This window comes from Lissotriton vulgaris, chromosome 4_1 (genome assembly GCF_964263255.1).
Source record: "Lissotriton vulgaris chromosome 4_1, aLisVul1.2, whole genome shotgun sequence".
NCBI lineage: Eukaryota > Metazoa > Chordata > Amphibia > Caudata > Salamandridae > Lissotriton > Lissotriton vulgaris.
Genome location: NC_141691.1, coordinates 146,761,941 through 146,783,038, shown reverse-complemented (window position 1 = coordinate 146,783,038; position 21,098 = coordinate 146,761,941). Strand labels below are relative to the sequence as shown.

General features: G+C 47.3%; 1 protein-coding gene across 1 annotated transcript in view; it reads left to right on the top strand.

Annotated features, from left to right (window-relative positions):
* ATRX (ATRX chromatin remodeler) overlaps positions 1 to 21,098 on the top strand; it is a 1,771,102-nt gene that overhangs the window by 1,521,910 nt on the left and 228,094 nt on the right. The window contains exon 30 of the mRNA XM_086918408.1: positions 2,102 to 2,296. Coding sequence (XP_086774534.1) covers positions 2,102 to 2,296 — 195 coding nt within the window. The remainder of the gene's footprint in view (positions 1 to 2,101; positions 2,297 to 21,098) is intronic.

Here is a 21,098-nt window from a genome sequence, read left to right as displayed (position 1 = left end):
ACATTGCCATAGGTCCGTTCTTAGTCCCAAAGAGAAGCTCATGCTAGAGATCTATTGCGACTTTAGAAGGCTACCACTGTCTTTTTGGTGAAACTCCTTCCAGATTTGCCTGCAGCTTCAGATGTTTTATAACCAGCTTGGGAAAGGAACAGAGGTCGTGATCATAGACTTTAAATAGCGAAATTACTAGCACCCTTTTCTGTGGCACTTTTTGCCCAACAGTTGCCTCTTACAATTCAGTAACCGGTGCTAATGTAACCATGGTATGTCCTGCTTGCTTCAAATACATATAGAACATTTTATTCTGTGAGGTGGATAAGATTCTTCCCCACCTTCTTCCATCTCCAGGCTTGAATGGATGTATTTGGCAATGCTTTCCAAATCAAATATATGGATCTGTTCAATTGCTGCGTAGTTTCCACTACCCCACAGACCAATACCAAAGGGGCGCAGTGAGTCAGATGACTTTATCAAATGTGACTATTCTACACCTTTTGGTAGTGCCCCCTCAGTTTAATTCCCGATGAATCTTCCCAGGTTGCTACCTGTTTACACAACTCGTACACATTCCAGTAAAATTATAGCTTTCGGACTTTGCCAATTTTTGGAAGACATACTTCCTACTCCTACCATTTTAAGTAGTAAGTAAAATCCTGTGCTCATCAGAGCCTGTCACTGTCCACAATGGTGTTTAAAAGAAGTCCCTATCATGAATTCAAAAGGGCTGTTTTGTCATCACTGTTAATGGGATGTGACTTCTACACTTTTTTAATGGCCTTCCTTCTCTGCTGTTTAGAAGATGCTTCACAATTTGGACTTTTGGAATTCTTGTATTTTGAATGATATCCGTATTTAAATCCTTCTGTCTTATGTTTGTGACGCACAGGTGTATGTTACCTATAAAGTTTTATTGTTACATCTGCTATGAGCTGTGTAGTTTATTTCCTACAATAGGAATTTTTGATCCCTCTCAAACATCTTCAAAACAGAGTCAGTGGATTTCTTAAGACATGCTCTTTAGGGACATCTGAAAAAGCACCAATGGTGGGCTCTTTCTCACATCTAATGTTTGTAGTGTAACTCGCATATCTGTAACTGCCCAATGTTTCTACACTTTATTCCCTTTCTTATGTGTAAATCCTCTTGTCTGTTCAGAATGTAAGTACACCAGGTGGTAATTGTAAGTTTCTTTTAATTGTAACTGAATACTCAGAGGTGCTCTGCTGTTATTAACGCCCATTCAGTTCCTCTTTATGGAGCTCAGTTCATTATACCATTTGTCTTCCAGAAGACCGAGGTCTAGAGCTATGTAGTGTAGAGGTAGTTTAGCTGCATATCCCTCAAACGCAAGTGAACCTGTGATCTTACGACCTGCTGTGCACATTTTTTGTTAAACCGCAAGCATTTTCTGTTAGAGCCACTCAGCTATGTTATAAGCACGCCTTGGTAATAGTTGATCCTGAGACTGGAGAAATAACTTAACCAGAAATGTAATTTTATTTTACCTTAGCATCTACTTAATGTTTTGCTTTGTGTTTCCAACTTAATGAGAATTGCAAGTGAAAGGTATCTGCAAGTTGCACTGGTCTATACTGATATATCCTTGGCCTCTACATTACATTTGATGAACTGCAATAGCCGATTGTTTTAAAAATGGGAATTACGCATTGCTTACTGTTTTAGAAATGTAAATTACGAGTAGCTTACTTGCAGATCTTGGAGAAGGAAATGTAAACATTTACCTTTGATGTTCACTAAATGACATAGTTCATGATGTTGCCACTTTTTGAAATGTTTTCTTCTATATTTCCTTAATGCACATAATTGTGTTCCTGGTGAATGTAACTAGCATGATGTGTTCATGAAATAAGAAAGCAAATAAGTGACTTTTTCTTTAATGTTTTGTCACCAAGTTATTTATGTTGCCATCTGTGCTATAGCATCGTTGTCAATTGCATGTAGCACAGTACTTGTTCTATGTCTTTACAGACCACTTAAATGTTTGCAGCGGCTAGTACATTTAGTTGTTTGGCTTTATTACACCGAGCAAAAGGTTCATTTTGGACCTTCATTTGATGAAATTCTGTCTTTGGTTACTCAGGGAACCATGGAAGAGAAAATCTATGATCGTCAAATAGCCAAACAATCTTTATCCTTTCGGGTGGTGGATCAGCAGCAGATTGAACGGCATTTTACAATGAATGAGTTGACCGAGCTCTACACCTTTGAGCCTGATATGCTAGATGATCCTAATGTAGACAAAAAGAAAAAGAGAGATACACCTATGTTACCAAAGGTAAGTTTGCACCAATTTTCAAGAGATTAAAGTTCCACATATGACCATGCGGATAAACTGATGCTTCTTTGAGGCATTATGCCTTGGTATTTGACAAGGCTTTCTAGCTGCAGTATAGTATGTTGTCACTGGCAAATCATATTTTGATGTACTAGTGTGAGCACGATTTGTAGTGTGCCACCAGAACAGAATTATGGCTATTCAAGTTAATCAGCTGCTCAGTGTGGAGACGCCATCCAAGCACTTGAGTTATCTAACAGGAAAAGCAGAGCAACCAGTTTATTATGTGATTGAAAGTTGTGTACCTGTTTCTCTAAACTAGGTGGGTGTGGTATTGCAATGTCTTTGACTACTCTCAATAGAATCATTGAAAATGAAGCCAGACTCTCATATTGCTTCTCTCTTTATAGCATAGTTTTGAGGTTGATGAGGTTAAATATATGTTGAGAAATTATAGACTTGAAATGCAATGTTTTTATTTGTGTGCTTTGCTTGTACTGGTCATAATATATTTTGGTCTGTGGCAAAGATAAATCATTAAAGAGAATGTTTTGAAAAAATTCTTCAAAATCCTTAGTTGTATTCACTTTTCTAACCAAACATTACATTTTCCCTTTTGAAAATACAAAGGGGTCGATTCCGATTCGGGAAAAACCACTCCGAATAGCCGTTCGGAGCGTTTTTCCCATACGAATCATACCATGCAACGTCACCAGTATGTACAACGAAGTAAGATTCGTACCAGGAGCTGGACTCCGTATGAATCGTACAGAGACCGTACGAATCAAATCCCCGTACGAATCTCCCTCGGAACCCGCTGTACGTGACATCTGTATGGTTCGCGGCTAGTTTGCTGGTTTTTCTGACCCAGCAAGTACGATTCGTGTCGGGTACGCACCGTACAACCCTTTTTCTACGGGAGCTGAAAGAGTTCGCCCCGAAACAGGTGTGGAACGCCGATTGACTATATCCTGCACACCACTGGGCCCTTGAAGCCCATGACAGCAGTGGAGACAAGGCCTGTCGTACTCAGGCTGGCATTCGGCGCCCACATCGGGGAACATCACCTGCCTGGGCCAGCAACCAATCAACGTTGCTCTGACTTCTACGGGAGCAGTCGCCTCCCCTGCTTCCCTGTTCTCAGTGCCTGCCCTGCTTGCCGTGGGCCGCATTGCGGGGACCCCTGCCTGCTACTTCCTACTCGCTCCAAGCAGCTGATGCCACCAGTCTTGCGGATGCCCTTTGCATCACCCCATAGAAAAGTCAATGCACTACTTGAGGAAATCCTTGCAGCATTCCACACCTGCATTGCCGAATCCACTTAGGCCCAGGGGACACCGCTAGTGTCGCTGCTTGTGGGGGACTTCAAGCCACAGGAGTCTTTGTGCCCGGATGCGCCGCTAAACTGATTTGAGGCTAATTCGACCTGTGTTACAAAGCGCTGCCCCTACACCTACTGTTCTGGACTGTGACCGGATACCGGGCTGGGCCGCCCTCTAACATCTACTATGTCAAGGTACCAGTAATTGTTTAGTTTGGCTCATGTATTATATTCTTAACCTGACCGTAAAACTTGTTTTATCCAACCAACTGCTATCCATTTGGTATCCATGTGATGTGATATCACTGACTTTCTTTTTGCTTTGTTCTGATAGTCGCTATGGTCAAACGGAAGGCTATGGAGGGGTGTTCATGGGTTGCGGGGATGGCAAAAACCTAAGAGATCATGTAAATCCACAGGGGACAAATGTGTACTATAGAATTGATTACTTCTTGGAGGAATGTGAAAAGATCCTAGTTCCGGACCCTACTGACTCTCCCTCAAGAGGACCTAGTTCCCCTTCTGATAGTGTAGCTTAATACTTCTGAAGAATTCAGCGGATGACCTGGAGGTCAAGGCCATAGGGACAAGATCTTCCTAGTGGAGCACAGGTTGTACCATGTCAAGCATCTATCACCGCCCTCCCAGTTCCGTCGACCTCACCAGACACTACTACTGCAGATCTGCACCCTAAAATCGTTTTCTGTAGTAATTTCTGTGACCCTTTGTGTGAGCTGCGAGAGCAGCAAACTATTGTCAGCAACCCTGACAATGTCACTTATAATTAAGAATGTTGTACAAATATCAGAGTCTGGTAGTCTTACTTCAAATGTGGACTTGCTTTATTCACTTGTACAATCCTTCAAAAAGGAAGTGGGTATCTTAAAATCTTTGGTTACTTCACTGACTTCTACAGTTAACCTGTTACTCGCTTCTAGTAGGTCTACAGCATTTTTTGCCCCCCAATTGCATTCTGCACCCCCTTGCGGATCTTTATCCCTGGCCCAAGTATCGTCCACAAGCTCAGCATTATTATTCTCGGAGCGCACCCTTTTCTTGCTTAAGAAAAGAAGGGTTGAAAGTCCAAAAGAATCAAATACTGGCACTTTTTTAACCAACTCTTGCCGTCAAGGGAAAACTTAAATAGCATGACTCCTATCCACAGGCGCTACTTCACAAAGTAGCAGTAAATAGTGCACACTCATTTAGGAGTAAACATGTTACTCTAGGTTACATCACAATGACTAACATCCCTGGGCTGTCCCACCTTTAATTTATAGAGACTGAAGAATCCCTTAAGAGCAAGGCAATACATTGGATTTGCCACTTACTGGGCTGTCGTTCACTTAACTGAGATGCCATCATCAGTGCAGAAAGGTCGGAATGTAGTAGCCCTGGATATGACAATTTAGAGCTCACCCTGACTACAATTGAGCTGGCAAACAAATCTAGTAGATCTCTAGACCATAGGACCTCTCCTCTATCCAACTCCAAAATCCAATTCAAATCTAATAGAACACAAACCTACTTTAGCACTGAGTCACTTGCCTCATCACTTAAGTGTATTGTTTGACTTGGAGGTTCCACCTGATGCTAGTGGGGAGCAATTGTATGCAACATTTAACCTTTCTCTGTGCCCAAATGCAATTCTATCCAATACAATCTCTGAGCTGTCCACCCCTTACTACTATATATGAGCCTACATGTGAAGATCCCACTTAGGGGAAGCACATGTAGGATCTGCTAGTTCGGATGAGGTTCTTCGGGTACCAAATGATAAATACTGTACACTACTAATAGTGTCCTGGAATATAGCTGGCCTAAGGAACAAGCTCCCACAAGAAGATTGGGGGGCTTTCATTGATAAAGGAGATGTTATCATTTTTCAGGAAACTTGGCTTTTAACACTGTTCTATAAAGTTGACTTTAAGACCTGCTTTGTACCTGCTGTTTGTTAATGGGCAGGTAAACCCTCTGGGGAGATTAACAGCGTGAGTTAATATTGCATTAGGCTGCTGGGTGAAATACCTAAATATAAATTTGTCTGTAATGTTAGGCCTGGAACATTCATACTTGAATGGGAGGAAACTTCTTTTATATAATGATTATAGTAGTAGTTGTCCAAAGTCTACTGAGTCCACAGTCTTGTCTACATTATGAGAGTGTTTACAAGGATTAGACAGAAATGTTATTGTGGGAGGGGATTTCAGTGTTAAATTTGAGTCATAAGCTCTCATCAGGGGCATTGCATACAAATAAGATCAAGCACAAGCTATTCCTCAAATTTAAGGTTCATGTGTTAAATCGATGACAAAAGTGGTTCTGCAAATGATAGACCTCTCATTATGTTGTTACATCAGAGGCTGTAATGGTCGAACATCTTCTGATCTTCATTGAAGCCCATTTTTATGTTTAAAGCATTTTATTGGGCATTCACAAAAGGAAAATAAAAACAAACAGTCTACACAAAGGAGCAAAGCGTCCGATACAATCATATAAGAGCACACCAACGCGTTAGGGTCCTGTAAAGAGTAGTGTACATCCAGATGCGATGGCTGGTGCGTATGCTACCACAAGGTGCTCCAAAGTGAACAAATCCCCCCAACTTCCCCTCCTCCCTAAACCCAACCATGTCTCCTCCCTCCAGCCCTCCAGCCCCGTCCAGTGCCTCAGCACAACACCCGCCTGCCTCCCCCAAACCGCTCCCCCCCCGGTGCTCTCTTATCTAGGCTCATTGGCCATCCGAGTCTGCTAATGTAGTCAACCTCAACAGGCGGAGATATCTAGGACATGTAAGCTCTGTAAATTCCCCTACAAGCAATGAGTGAAACGGTTGCCATAGTTAATTAAATTGCTCCACCTCTCCTGCCACCATGAGCGACAATTTTTCCATTCCCAGGACATGCCATAATCTATGCAACCACCCTGTAGTGGAGGGGAGTGTAGTGGTGCGCCAATGAATAAGTATATTTTGTACAGCAGAACCCAGTGCTATCGCAATTTGCCTCCCTCTACGGGACTTCAAAGGATACATCAGTCCGTTGGGTAAGCCCAACAGGATATATGCTGGAAAGCGGGGAATTCAATTTCAAAGTTGGAGTCAATCATGTCTAGGACCTCTTTCCAGTAAGGGGATAGCATCGGGCATTCCCATAAAACATGAGTGAGGGTGCCCAATTGCCCGCAGGCTCGCCAGCAGGTGGCGTCGATGTTGCGATTCATCTCATGTAATCTCTGAGGCGTGTAATACCAGTATGTGGACACTTTTGTAAATGTTTCCGTAAGTCCAGTGTGATATGCGGAGTGTCGGGCTCTATAGGCAATGCTGTCCCACTCCTTACGGCTTAAGGATCTCCCCAGTTCTCTTTCCCATCGTTCCCTACCCGGGTTATAGAGGTCAAAAGGGGAGGGCTGCAAGAATTTGTACAAATCCGAAATGAGTTTTTGTCTGAGGTGCGTGTTATAAGCCTTTTCTCATATGGAAGGAGCTTCCGATCTGCAGACTCCCGTATCTGTGGCTGCAGCGCCCAATGGCGCACCTGCATATAGCGCAACCTTTCCACCTCCGGCAATTGATATTCTTTCCTGAACTCTGGGAACGGAATAATGCCCTCCGGGCCATATAGGTGAAAAAGTGCTCTGCACCCCGCAGCCCGCCAGCGTGCAAAAGCCCCCGGTTCTGTGCCAGGGTGAAACTCAGGATTATCGATCAATGGCGTGAACGGAGAGGGGAAGGTGGTAAGTGTATGAGTCAAGTTCCCACACCCTCAAGGTAACCCGTGTGATGTAAGATGCATATAAATTGGGAGGGCGATGTGTCCGCCGCAAAAAGGGCACTTCCTGCAGGGTTCGACCCGCCACTGCCTGGTCCTGAAAAAGCCAGTGTTTGTCTGTCTCCCATTTGCTCCACTCTACCAGATATCTTAGCTGGGCCGTCTGAAAGTATTTACGGAGGTCTGGTATTCCCAGTCCCCCTGCCTCAGGTGCCAAGGTAGCCAAGGCCCTCTTGAGTCTAGGTTTACAACCCTGCCATATGAAGCGCGCAATGTCCGCCTGAGTCCGCAGCAGCCATCCTTTCGGGGGCTGCAACGGCAGAGCACGAAACAGGTAGAGCGCCTGCGGTAAGATGGTCATTTTCACCGCTGCAATTTTGCCTAGCCAGGACAATGTGCCCCTGCTTCAGCGGCCCAGTTCCTCCTTAATTTTAGCACCTAGGGCAGTGTAGTTCGCAGTCACTATAGCGGGTAGCGTGGGTGCCAGAAGAATATCCAGGTAGGGCACCAGATCTTTCGACCAGTGCATGGGAAACCGCCTCTGTAAGTCAGCCCTGGTGGCCATGGTGAGCGAGACGTCAAGGGCCACCGATTTCCCCATATTCATCTTGAAGCCCGCTATGGCAGCAAAGGCTCATCTCATCTCATCTCATCTCATCTCATCTCATCTCATCTCATCGATGCTTGCAGGGAGCGCCCTCCCCGGATCCGCTAACGTCAGAATGATATCGTCTGCGTATAGACTGATAGTGTGGGTGTACTCCCCCATCTTGATTCCCAGCGCATTCGGATTCTGACGTATTCTCTGGGCCAGGGGTTCCATATAGAGTGTGAATAGGAGCGGGGATAACGGACATCCCTGTCTAGTACCCCTTTCTATCGCAAATTGATGGGAGCTGCAGCCATTAACCCGTACCACTGCTGATGGAAACTTGTAGCAGTTAAACACCAGAGTGCGAAATTTCTCGCCAATACCTACTTTCGCCAGAACTTTCTCCAGATACGGCTAGTGCACCCTGTCAAAGGCTTTCTACGCATCGACTGATAGTAACATCCTTTACCCGGGTATCCTGGAGGCTTTCTCCAGTACATGGACCACTCTCTTGGTGATATCCACCGTTTGCCTCCCCGGAACGAACCCGGCCTGATCCGATTCCACTAGACCCGGAAGATGAAGCGCCAGACGGGTCGCCAGGATCCCAGAATACAACTTAAGGTCAATATTCAAGAGAGAGATTGGCCTGTAGGCGCCACATTGCGTCCGGTCCTTCCCCGGTTTTGGAATAACCGAGACAGTTGCCCTAAGCAAATCCGGAGGGATAGCTCCAGGAACGGAGAAGGAATTAAATAGACGCGTGAGGATCCCAGGCATAGGGTGTTTCGTGCTCTCTCAGAAAATCCGTGGCGATCTTGAATGATTTCCGTTTTTGCAAAGTAATGGCGGACAAGTCCTGATACAGTCCCACAGAATGGCCACGGAAAGTGACCGCAGATTGTTTCCGGGCCTCAGCCATGATGCGTTCCTTTAGTGGGAAGTCCGGAAGGAGGGCCAAGATGTCTGGGGGGGGTGCTGATGCTCGTCGTGGCGGGCCCACTCGGTGCGCCCTATCGATCCTGACGGGGGAAGCCCATTTTTAAAAGGGGAGAATATCTTAAGTAACATCAACTGTATTCCTAGACTTATTTTCTTGGACAAATCTCATTAATATGGAAGTGCTAGAATGACACAGAAGTGACCATTTTTCTTTACTACTCACCCTCCAAGGCAATCCAGACCCTCCTAGATCTGCAGTATAGAGTACAAAAAGGGGACCTAATTGTCAATTAAAACAGGGGAAATGTTAAATGGGAAGTGATAGTTTTAAACGAGGCAACCCATGCACAACTTGACCATAATTAGGTTGTTACCATGTTGGAGATGGTTGACCAAAGCTTTGCCCCATCTCATAATTTCCAGTAAGTGCTTTTCAGTAAAGCCCCTTCTTGTCGGATTTTAACACCTTAAACGTAGGCCACTTGGTACGACAAAACCTGTATAATATTTAAGACCGAGTTGATCAAAGCAATTAAAAGCAGCGTTGCCAGTGACGTTAAGATAGCTCTGGCAAAATATAAGGAAGCTCTGAGGCAGGCACAAATCTTATGGGGCACAAACCTATGGGAAGTAATATTGGTTACCATTCATGACAGAAATCAAACCACTTTCTGGCCCTTGATGGTTGTAGAACACATAAGATGAAACCTGATAGTATTCACCCGGAAGAGTGGATCAGCCCTTTTCGATTCTTATATGGTCTCTGATAGTCCTACCCCTCAAGATTAAATAGAATTGCCACTTGAAAAAGGTGGAAATTACACCCATTAGCATGCCATATTAACAATGGAGACTGATGATACCCTCTGTTACCCTAATGAAAACACGTAGTTCGATTACTGCACAGAAATTGTGCTAGGCTCCTGGGCCTGACCAAATTCCGGTGGAACTATTTAAAGCTGAATCTGACATCTGGACACCTTATCTAATTTGTATTTTTAGAATTGTATATATAATGGCGGGTGCCTAAATAGCTGTTACTTGGAAAGGAGCAGAGACCGTTCCAACTCTTAAAAATGCTCAAGATCAGACCCAGCAATTACCGCCCGATCAGTTTAATAGATCAAACAAAACTCTGTAGGCAAATATTCAATCACTTATTAACATGAATTGAGAATGATAATATCCTCTCCCAGTTTCCAGCAGGGTTTCGATCAAAGACAAGTACGGTGGACCAAGTTTTTGGATTTCAGATGTATTGGTGGAAAACAGTGGGTATCAACAAAGTAAGCCTTTACGTCTCATTTGTTGACCCAAAGACAGCCTTTGATATGGTTCCTAGAAGAAAACTCTCTGGTTCCTTGAGAAGCATGGGGATACCACTCCCCCTCCCCCCCTTACTAGATGTAATTGTGTGTTTTAACACAGATAACTATGCACTTATTCGGTGGGGAGCAAATTGGAAATTCACAGACCCAATAAGGGGAGGATAAAAGGGTTGAGGCAAGGCTGTGTGCTTGCCCCAATGTTATTATTGTTGAACGTAAATGGCTATGCAGTCTTTATTATGGATTGTGAGAATCACTTCCCAGTGTTGGGCAACGTAAAAATACAGGCTCTATTATTTGCTGACAACACCCTACTGGTTTCTAAAACCCCAAGGGGTATCAAAACTTTTCAGATTTAACCTTATTTTGTATTAATCATGGCCTGGTAATTAATGCTAGTAAATCAAAATACATGGCCATTCACACGCACAGGCCTTTCCAAGGCATATTTAGTTAGGAGGGAGAAAACCTAGAAAGAGTAACAGAATTTGATTATTTGGGAATTTGAGTATCCTGCTCAAATTTATGGACTAGCCAGATAGCAGCAGCCATTTGTGGCCTTTAGAAAAAAAGACATCTTTCCACACGATATCCCCAAATTCTTGAATTAGGGAGAGCTCAAGTTGTAGCAGCCTCAATATATGGCGCTGATTTATTGGGTTATAATTAGGTCAGCTCATTTGGGATTGCAAACTGCAAATTTTTGAGGATGGCACTCCAACTTCCCCAAAGTACCGCACTTATCTTTAAAATTAACTTAGATATCCAATCGATATAGTCACAGCTAGACTGAAGCCAGTTATTTACTGGATAAGGAATTTGGCAGCTGTAAGAACTGTAACCCTACAGGGCCGGACTCGGGGAAATCTTGGGTATACCAAAAGCAGTGACTTCGCTCCCATTGTTAAAATATATAAAAGACACATTAATAGGTTTAGTATTGAGCAATATTTGGAGCCAACCATCCTCTATTACTTCATCCTCCTACTTGGTAAAGACTGCCTTCTGGATGGAAAAGGAAAGAAAATCTTCCCAATCATCAAATCTGGGTACACTATCGATTAGATATATCGATATCTGATAGAGACATCTAGCTGCAGATTCCTTAACTTAGAATATCCCGCCAGGCGTCAGACTGGATCCAGAGAATTTTTCTCAGCAGTACCTCTGCGCGCCGGGGGACGGCTCCACATGGCTCTGCCCTGTTGACGCCATGGACATGGCGTCAGTCTAGCCATATAAGTCCCTCCTGCTAGGCTGACGTCCGTTTCCTTCTTTTCCGCGTCCCAGTGTGGATCCAGGAGTAGCGGTTCCTCTGGCCTTTTTTTTTTTTTTTAAGGCCTTCTCGACGCCTTCAGGATCCAGGAACAGTGTGCGATGCCTTCAGGCTTCAAGTCGTGTGAGACCTGTACGCAACAGATGTCAGCGACGGATACGCACGCGATCTGTATGTGGTGCGTTGGAGCGAAACACAACTCTGAGGAGTGCGATGCCTGTTGGCGGCTGCAGCTAAGTCCCTTGTGAAGTGCAGGATGAAGTTGCTGACCGACAGGATGTCCAGCTCGTAGTCTTCGCGTTGCAGGTCTCCATCTCGTACTGGAGCTCCTAGTTGGGCCTGGTCACGGAGTTCTTCTCGTGGACGTTGTTTGCCTGACGCAGGTAAGTACAAACACAAGTCACGGAGGTCGTCGGCCCCACTTAAACGTGACTGCGGGGCCCCCGGTTCCCCGTCTTTACTGGGCACGGCCCCTGAGGAGTCTGCCTCCCCGTATCCACCATTTCTTGGTGTTGGGGCGACTCAAGCCCAGATGGAAGTTTATTCTCAGGCTCTTCAGTCCATCTTTGAGTCACCCCCTCTCCCTCCTGGCGTGTCTTCGGGCCCCACAGAGGTGGTAGGGTTTCAGGTTGGGTCTTCGCCGGCTGGTTCGCCCTCGGCGCCGATCGAGTACCCCGACTCCTTTTCCAGAGTTGCTGCGACGTCGGGACACGGCCCGAAGGGGCATCCCAGTTGGACATCAAGCCCACCAGTGCCGTCTCTGCATGGCCCTGTGAGGCTTCAACATCGGATGCAGGTGCAGTACGGAGTCTCACTCAGAGTCGACGCCGTTCCTCTCCACAGTTCCCAATCTCGGTGGTCGCCGCGATGCCGGTTCGGCGCTGGGTGGATGGGTCACCTTCTGTGCTCGTTGACGTCGGTGCGGGCCTCTGCTGCTCCTCTGTTACAAGAGAATGAAGCCCCTCTGGGCTCTCCTAACCCAGGGTTCTTTTGGTACCCTTTGGAACAGGTGCCTATCATACCATGGTATTTTGATCGGCCTCAGGCTATTGCGCCTCTGTTGTCTGGTGGACGAGTTAGCATTCAACCGTCCCCTACCGACGGTTTATTGTCGCCACCTAGAATGGCCACAGAGGCTAGTGCGGCGTTTGCGGGGGCTTTACGGAGGTCTGCAGATATTTTACACATGTAGCCTCCCTCAGTCTCATTACCTGCTGATCCATTATTGGATCTCCTCCACCAGGATGCCGTGAAAGATGGAGCCCTTGCTCCCTTTTGGCAGTGGGTTATTTGACACCCTTCTTGGGACAAGGGCAGGGCCCTCTTCTGTAGACCCTGTGGATCGGGCTCATCGTCCGGCTCCAGATGACCCTGTCTGTTTGTCCCTCCATCCTACGGGCTCAGCGACTTCAGTCCATTCAGCCTTAGCCTTGCTGCTTTCCTCTCCTCCCCCGGTGCTTCCTCCCACTAGGGAGTCTCACTGGCTAGAATTGCTTGGCCGTAATATCTTCGCATCCACTAGCTTGGGCCTTGGGCTCTGAACACATCTTGCTTGTTTGCATGGGCTACTTTTGCCCTATAGGACTCAGTCGAGCGTCTTCTTTCGTCCCTCCTGGATCGTCGACTTATTGATGGCCGGTAAATGGCACCATTCTGTAGTAGGGGATCTCTGTGTATAGTCATAATCTAGTGACCCCGGAGCAATCAAAAATAATCTCTTAAACTGTCTAAAAATGCAGTCCTGCACAGACACTTTAGAGAGAATTTAAAGACAGATAATGCAGCCTATATCCACAGGCTACACTGTCCAGTACTTCAACTAGACATTCCACCAAATCCACAAACAGCACAGCCTGCCAGGTTTTCCTAACAGAGAAAAACCTCCCCTTTTACCAACAAAGCCTCTGGAATGATAGAGAGGAAGGGGTGGACAGACGAGCCCCATAGGCTGCCATTATGTAGCTCTAAAAGGGATACTGTGCCTTTAAGAAAACTTTCTAGAACTCAGAGTATCCCAGAATGCACAGCAGGTCCCATTTACTTTCAGTTCTTTTTTCCGGCTCCTGCTAGCAGGACCCTGGAGCATTAGCTCTTCAATTTGAGATTTTGTTATTTCAATTTTTGTGTATTTCTGGATTTTTGGCAGCTTCACTCTACGACTTTAGCCTTTATCTATATTCTGCTGTGGGTTTTTTTGGCAGAATTTCCGCAGTCTTCTTGTCTTTATGCTATTTCTATCTGACAAGTGCTTTGCCTGCACTTGAATTAAAGGCCAAAGCTGAAGCTCACAGGGTTTGTATTCTGTGCTTGCCTGTGTCTTTTGACACCTGTCTTCTCTGTACTTTCTTTTCCAGGAGGCTTCGGCTCCCAGGTTTGGAGCAGAGGAGTTTGAAGGCAACTTCAGCCTCTGGGTAAGGAGAGGGTAGGTCCTCTACCGAGTCCCATGCTGTGACCTCTGGGGTTCTCCCCAGTAGGAGCACGTCTGAACTATGACGCGGTTCCGGTCAGCGTAGAGGACGGCGACGTCGAGAGCAGGTATACTCTCCGTCGACCCAGGACTGCGGTCGACATGACGTTGAACAACGTCGACCTCAGCGTCGTGGGGTGCCTCGGCGTCATGGGGTGCCTCGACGTCATGGGGTGCCTCGGCGTCATGGGGTGCCTCGGCGTCAAAGGGCAGTCATGCTCGACGTCGAAGGGCAGTCATGCTCGACGTCGAGGAGCATTGATGCTCATTTTGGGGGTTTGCTCGCTGGGGCTCCACTATCTTCCATTAGGTCCAGATGTCACCGTCATGGATGGTTAAGCGTCTCGGTACAGTGCTGCTTTATGTCGAAGTGAAGAGGGTTTGACACCGTAGTGACATCTTGCTGTCGGGGTGTTGGTCAATGTCGTAGACACAGTCAATGTCTTAGTGATGGTGACGTCGTAGTGAGATCAACGTCATGGGTTAATGCAGCGGACTCATTGCCGGCGCTTGACGCCTGGGTCTTGTTTCAGGCCTCGCTCCGTGGTGAGCCTCTAATCGTAGGAGGGGACTTTGTGTTCCCGGCAAGTCCACTCTCGACGCCGAGCAGTTGATCAGCGTCGAGGAACCTTTCTGATGGGGAGTCTGTGGCTACTTACCACTTGTAAGCGAGGGACGTTGGTCCTTATGCTTAGTTTTGAGTATCGTGATTCAGAAAAGGGGGTGGTGATGAACAGAGTGTCTAAGTTAAGCAGACCACTCTTACCCAGTCCAAAGATCAGGGCTTGATCCATTACCGTTTTTTAGCTCACTACACCATCCCAGCTCAGAACTTGGCTTTATGCAAATTAGTCTGACCCTGGCCCAGTGCATCATGGGAACAGGGCAGGCCAAACTACCAAGCCACTTCTTATACTGGGAAGGAAACAAGCTACCGGGGACCGGTTTCTGGCATTTCAGCCGTCTTCGGCCCGGCTTGCTTGAATCCTGATGGTGCAATGAGCAAGGGACTCACATCTGAGTATACCCTTCCACGTTTATGGTGGACAAAAATGATTCAGAAAAGGGGGTGGTGATGAACAGAGTGTCTGAGTTAAGCAGACCACTCTTACCCAGTCCAAAGATCAGGGCTTGATCCATCACTGTTTTTTAGCTCACTGCACCATCCCAGCTCAGAACTTGGCTTTATGCAAATTAGTCTGCCCCTGGCCCAGTGCATCATGGGAACAGTTTTGAGTATCCGCATCCTGCTCTGCCACCACTGGTGTGACCACCGGGGATGTTTCGGTGTTCTCTCTGGTCCCTCTCCCACCCAACACCTCAGGGGCCTTGGCCCCTCAGTCTGCGAACCCCCGTGCCTTGATGCAAGGGATGCATCTTCCATGAGTACGCGGAGGTGCTCTCCTACTATTACGAATTTTCCTCCTAGCGGGTTGTTCTCTGGTGGGCGGTACTTAACTGTCGTCCACTACCACCTGCCAGTAAGTTCTGGCTTCAAACGTACTCCTGACTTGGTCAAAGGGGTGACAGCATGCAGACAGCATGCTGTGGGCCGCTGTGGTAAGATCCCTGTGTGGGGGTGTTCCTTCACTGATTTGTGGTTCCCCTGCCGAGAGACCGGAGGGAAGCCTTACAAGAGATAGACTAAAGGGCCTGATAGTTTCAGATCTAATCATCGGTGTTGGAGCGGAGTTTCTCTCTCCTGGCAACCCCAGGTATTGCCTTGAGTTTGTCCTACGTTGCCATACTTGTATTCGTTTGTCATCTCTGCAGCCTGCGGCACAGCAGTGTGCTTCTACTCTCCCGTTATTTGGGCAACCCTTGGGCTGCCCTGAGGATAGTGAGTGATCCGCATGAAGTCTGAACCGGAGACTTTTGAAGGCTGTAGGTTTGGGGCAGCGTAGAGAATGGCGTAAAGCCTTCCGCCCTTTCCAGCGGCGTTTTTCGTCCCAGGATTTATATGTGGTCCCGGGCCGCCATTTAATAAATTATAAGTATATTGTGCGCATGCGCGGGAAAGCTTGATGCTCCTCGGCGAACAAGTCCGGCCGGGTCTAAGAGAGTCTTCGTTTGTCAGCCCTCCTCCAGCAATTCCACAGGTTCGCTCGCAGTTCCAGCTGCGTGAGTTCCGAGCGGAGGCCGTTACCCTGTTAAGAAGAAGGGAGATAAGATGTCCCTCGGTCTCTAAGAGAGGGTCTTTTCTCACAGTGCTTTCGGTGCGAGAGAAGGACCAGTACGAGTTCAGGCCCATTCTGGTTTTTGCGTTAAGAGAACAGATGGTTTGCTGTCTTTGCGCCAGATTTATCCTAAGCTGCAAAGAGGAGACTGGCTGTGCGCTATGGAACTGCAGGATGCGTAACTCAAGGAGCCCATTGCACCAAAACATTGGAAGTTCCGGTGCTTCCTCATCGGCACCAATCACTATCAGTACACCATACTGCCCTTTGGACAGAAGTCTGCACCCAGGACTTTTTCGAAATGCATGGCTGGGTAGCAGCGCACCTGAGAAAGAACAAGGTGTTTGTCTACCCGTACCTGGATGATTGGTTGATCAAAGCCTCCATCTTCCAGGTAGCGCAATTGCACTTCAACAGGACGGCCGTCCTGCTGAACCGCCTGGGGTTGCACATAAATCTGTCCCGATTCCGGTACAGTGCCTGCAGTACTTGGGAGCCTCCGTCAATATGCTGTCGGCAAGCGTGTCTCCCTCGGAGGAGAGACGCTTCTCCATCCTTCGGAAGGCTCAGGCTCTCATAGTTGCTCCATCTACAACATTGAGGACAGTGTCTTCTCTACTGGGATCAATGGCCTCTTGTATTTTCCTCACTTCGTGCGCGCGCCTACACATGAGGCCGCTACAAGAATGTTTGGACGACCAGTGGGGCCAGAGGAAAGGGTGTTGGGGCGACCTGATTCAGCTGTCTCTTCACACCCAACAGTCCCGGAGATGGTGGTGCTCAGCAGAGAATATCCTCAGAAGGGTTCCTGTCCACAAGGACATCCTGACTCAGACTATCGTGACGGATGCGTCTCTCCTGGGCTGGGGGGCGCATTCAGACCATCTACAGATCCAGGGAACGTGGTCCATGTATCACATCAATTTCCTGGAACTCGGAGCTGTTCACTTGGCACGGAAGGCCTTTCATCCGTCCTTCCAGACCAACTCCTTGCTTGTGCAGACGGACAGTATTACCTCAACAAGCAGGGGGGCTCGAGATTGCGCACGCTGTCACAGGAAGGGCAGGCGATCTGGCACTGGCTGTTAGCCAGAGGACTGTCGATAACAGCAACTTACCTGCCAGGTGTGCAGAATGTTCAGGCGGACGCCCTCAGCAGGTTGTTTCACGAAAACCACGAGAGGGTCATAAACGACGAAGTACTCGGAGACGTCTTCACCAGGTGGGGCACTCCAGCCGTGGATCTGTTTGCCACCGCCGAAAACAGCAAATGCTGAGACTTCGAATCCAGGTGTTACCAGCAGGGGACTCTGGGGAATGCTTAAAGGATCAACTGGTGGAACAGCTTTCTGTACGCTTTTCCACCCATTCCCCTGATTCCGGCGGTGCTCATCAAGCTGTCCCAGTCCAGGGCAAGGATGATCCTGATTGCCCCGGAATGGCCCAGGCAGTGGTGGTTCACGGACCTGCTTCACCGGTCTCTTCTTCCTCACATACGGCTGCCGTGCCGGCCGGACCTTCTCGTGAAGTTCGGGGGGCAGATGGTGCACCCCAACCTCTTGTCTTTGAGTTTGGCGGCATGGCTCCTGAGATAGTGCATTATGGCCATTTGAATCTCGCTGAAGATTGTCTGGACATACTTAAAGAGGCTAAGCGACCTTCCACTGGGACTTCTTTTGCTTACAGGTGGAAGAGATTCTGCTTCTCGTGCATGTCCAAGGACTAGGATCCGACGACATGTAAGGAAGAATTCATCCTTCCGTACCTTTTGCATTTGGTGCAGTCTGACCTTATTTCCATTCCTTTAAGGTTCATCTTGCTGCGCTGACCGCCTACTGAAAAATGCCCTTCACATACTTCCTACTTTCAGATTCCTTTGATAAAGGATTTTTTTTTGGAAGGCTTGAAGAAAGTGTTTCCTCCTTTTCGGCTTCCTTCGCCTTCGTGGGAACTGAATGTGGTGCTGTCCCGTCTGATGAAGGACCCTCTTGAACCCTTTCATAGGCCTCGTTACAGCACCTGTTCTGGAAGGCGGCGTACTTCGTGGCCATTACATCTGCCCGCAGGGTGAGTGAAATTCAGGCGTTGGGTTGCCAAGAACCTTGTACCGTATTTCATGCTGCTAAGGTTGTGATGCGTACTCACCCTAAAATTTCTTCCTAAGGTGATTTCTGATTTCCATGTTAACCAGACCATAACTTTGCCTACGTTTTTTGCAGAATCCTTCCTCTCCAGCGGAAAGGTCTCTACATTCCCTGGATGTCAGGAGGGTGTTGAAGTTGTATCTGGATAAAACCAAGGATATCTGTAGGTCATACCAATTGTTTATCAATTATGGGTCAGTCAGGACCGGTCTTGCTACCTCTAAACAGTCCATCTCGAGGTGGATTGTGTCCTGCATACAATTGTGTTATCAAAAGGCTAGTAAGACCTTAGGGGGTAAACCTAAGGCTCATTCCGCCAGGGGCAAAGCTGCCACGACTGCTTTGCTACTTAATGTTCCCATTGCAGGAATCTGCAGGGCGGCCACTTGGAAGTCGGTCCATACCTTTGCTAAGCATTACTGTCTGGACACTGATGCCAAGGCAGACGCTCAGGTTGGGCAGGCTTTGCTGCGAAATCTGTTCGCACAGTAGTGGTGGTGTACTTCTTATTCCTCCACCGCCGCTTTGGTGTGGGGATGGGCTTGCCATTCTATTCACTAGATTAGGACTATACACAGAGATCCCCTACTACAGAAGGAGTAGTTTCTGTTCTGTAACTCCAGTTCTGTAGTAGGGGTATCTCTGTTATAGTCATAAGCGCCTGCCCTCCTCCCCGATGGAGGAAGATGTTCATGTTCGGAATGCTACAGGTCTGGCGTTATACACCTTCAAAAAGAACTGAAAGTAAATGGGACCTGCTGTGCATTCTGGGATACTCAGAGAGTTCTAGAAAGTTTTCTTAAAGGCACAGTATCCCTTTTTGAGCCACATAATGGCAGCCTATGGGGCTTGTCTGTCCACCCCTTCCTCTCTTTCATTCCAGAGGCTTTGTTGGTAAGAGGGGAGGTTTTTCTCTGTGAGGAAAACCTGGCAGGCTGTGCTGTTTGTGGATTTGGTGGAATGTCTAGTTGACGTACTGGACAGTGTAGCCTGTGGATATAGGCTGCATTATCTGTCTTTAAATTCTCTCTTAAGTGTCTGTGCAGGACTGCATTTTTATTCCGCTTAAGAGATTATTTTTGATTGCTCTGGGGTCCACGCTCATGAGCGGGACTATTCACTAGATTATGACTATAACCGAGATACCCCTACCACAGAACTGGAGTTACAGGACAGAAACTACTCCTTCTCCATTCATTCGGCCTTGGACACCACTGACTCTGTGGGTCGGGCGATGGCCAGGTCTGCTGTTCTACATCTCCATGCTCGTCAGTTTACCTGAAAATGTTCAGGAGCGTCTTAGGGATCTGCCGTTTGATGGAGTTGCCCTTTTTGACAGTAATGCTGACTCAGTGGTCCACCGTCTCATGTCTGGGCTTCCATGACTTCTTGTATTCTAGTCCTTCTGCGGACTTTTACTTTCTCACGCAGCGTTGTCTCTGCTTGATTTGGTATCCTTCACTGGGTTCATGACCTTAATTCCCAGACTGTCTGTACCGCTATTCCGCTGTTTTTGCTCTTATTTGATGCAGCTGGTCAGCTGATTCTGCTGTTCTTTTTGCTTCCTCTGTCTTTGAGTTTGTCTCCAGAGGTGCCCCTTGCATTGGGGGATGGGCTTAACCTATGTAGGGTATCCTATTGTATGGCTGTTCTTTCTTGCTCGGGAAGCTTGGTAGGCTCCTGCGGATTCTTCTTAGCAGGGGTTGTCACTTGGACCAGGCTGTGGTCTCTTCCTGCTATTGTAGGGCCCCCCTCCCTCTCTGCTGCGTACCACAGGTGGGTATCACTTTCATCTGATTCTTCTGCATTGTGGACTGCGGTCTGTGGCACTCCGCTGCATCTGTAGATGCTGACTTCTTCAAAGTATTGTTGGGTTTCTGCCACACCTGGCTCACCCCGGCGTGTTCTTTCAGCTTTCGATGTGCCCTTTTTTGCCTACGTTGGCTGTCATAGACGTCTGCAAGTGTCCCTTGGCGGTGTGTTATTCTGTTCCGATCCGGAACAGTTCTTCCGTGTTCTGTGCGGACACGACATGTGGGTATACCCTGAGCCTGTTCGCTGTCTCAGAATGCCTGTGGTATATCTTGCGCTGCTGCATTGGCTGCGTTCTATTCTTCCCTTCTTTGGGTGGAGAAGCGCTTCGGTCTTCCCTCCTGGTTTAGACCCTGTCTGGTTTTTTGTCTATGGGCGGTGGAGTCCACGCCAGACACGTCACTGCTGCATGTTGCCTTGTGCCTTACTTTTCTATGCACTTCCCAGGCAAGGGTTCTCGTTCCTCTGATCCATGCCGCGCAGGTGTTCCGGTATTTCTGCACCAGGCCGCTTCTGTTGAAATCCGTGGTAGTATTCTCTTCAGGGTACTCATTGTCATGCTGTGATCTTTGTATATGGTTGTATATGCAATTTCCTGTTACTCCATCTATGTTTATTACTGACTCCTTCTCATTTGTGTAGCGGTAAGTCTTCCTGCCTGTCACGCGGGTTACCGCTGTTCCTTCCCTGGCAGGAAGCTGATGCTGTTTTACGTGTCTGGACATTGTTCTGTCCTGCTATGCTTCAAACCGGTACTGTTGGTACCACTTGTGCAGCCTTCTGTTATTTAGAGCCTGCTCTTCTAGCCCCCTTTTAAATTTTTTTATATATATGTATATGTCTGTGTATATCGGTCTTTTGCTCTACACACAACATAAGGGTAAGCATACAATGTTTTTCCTTGCTGCATTATCTGAGGTTCTTTTGCCGCAGATTCTAATTCTGCCTCTCTCGCTCTCTCGCTCTCTCT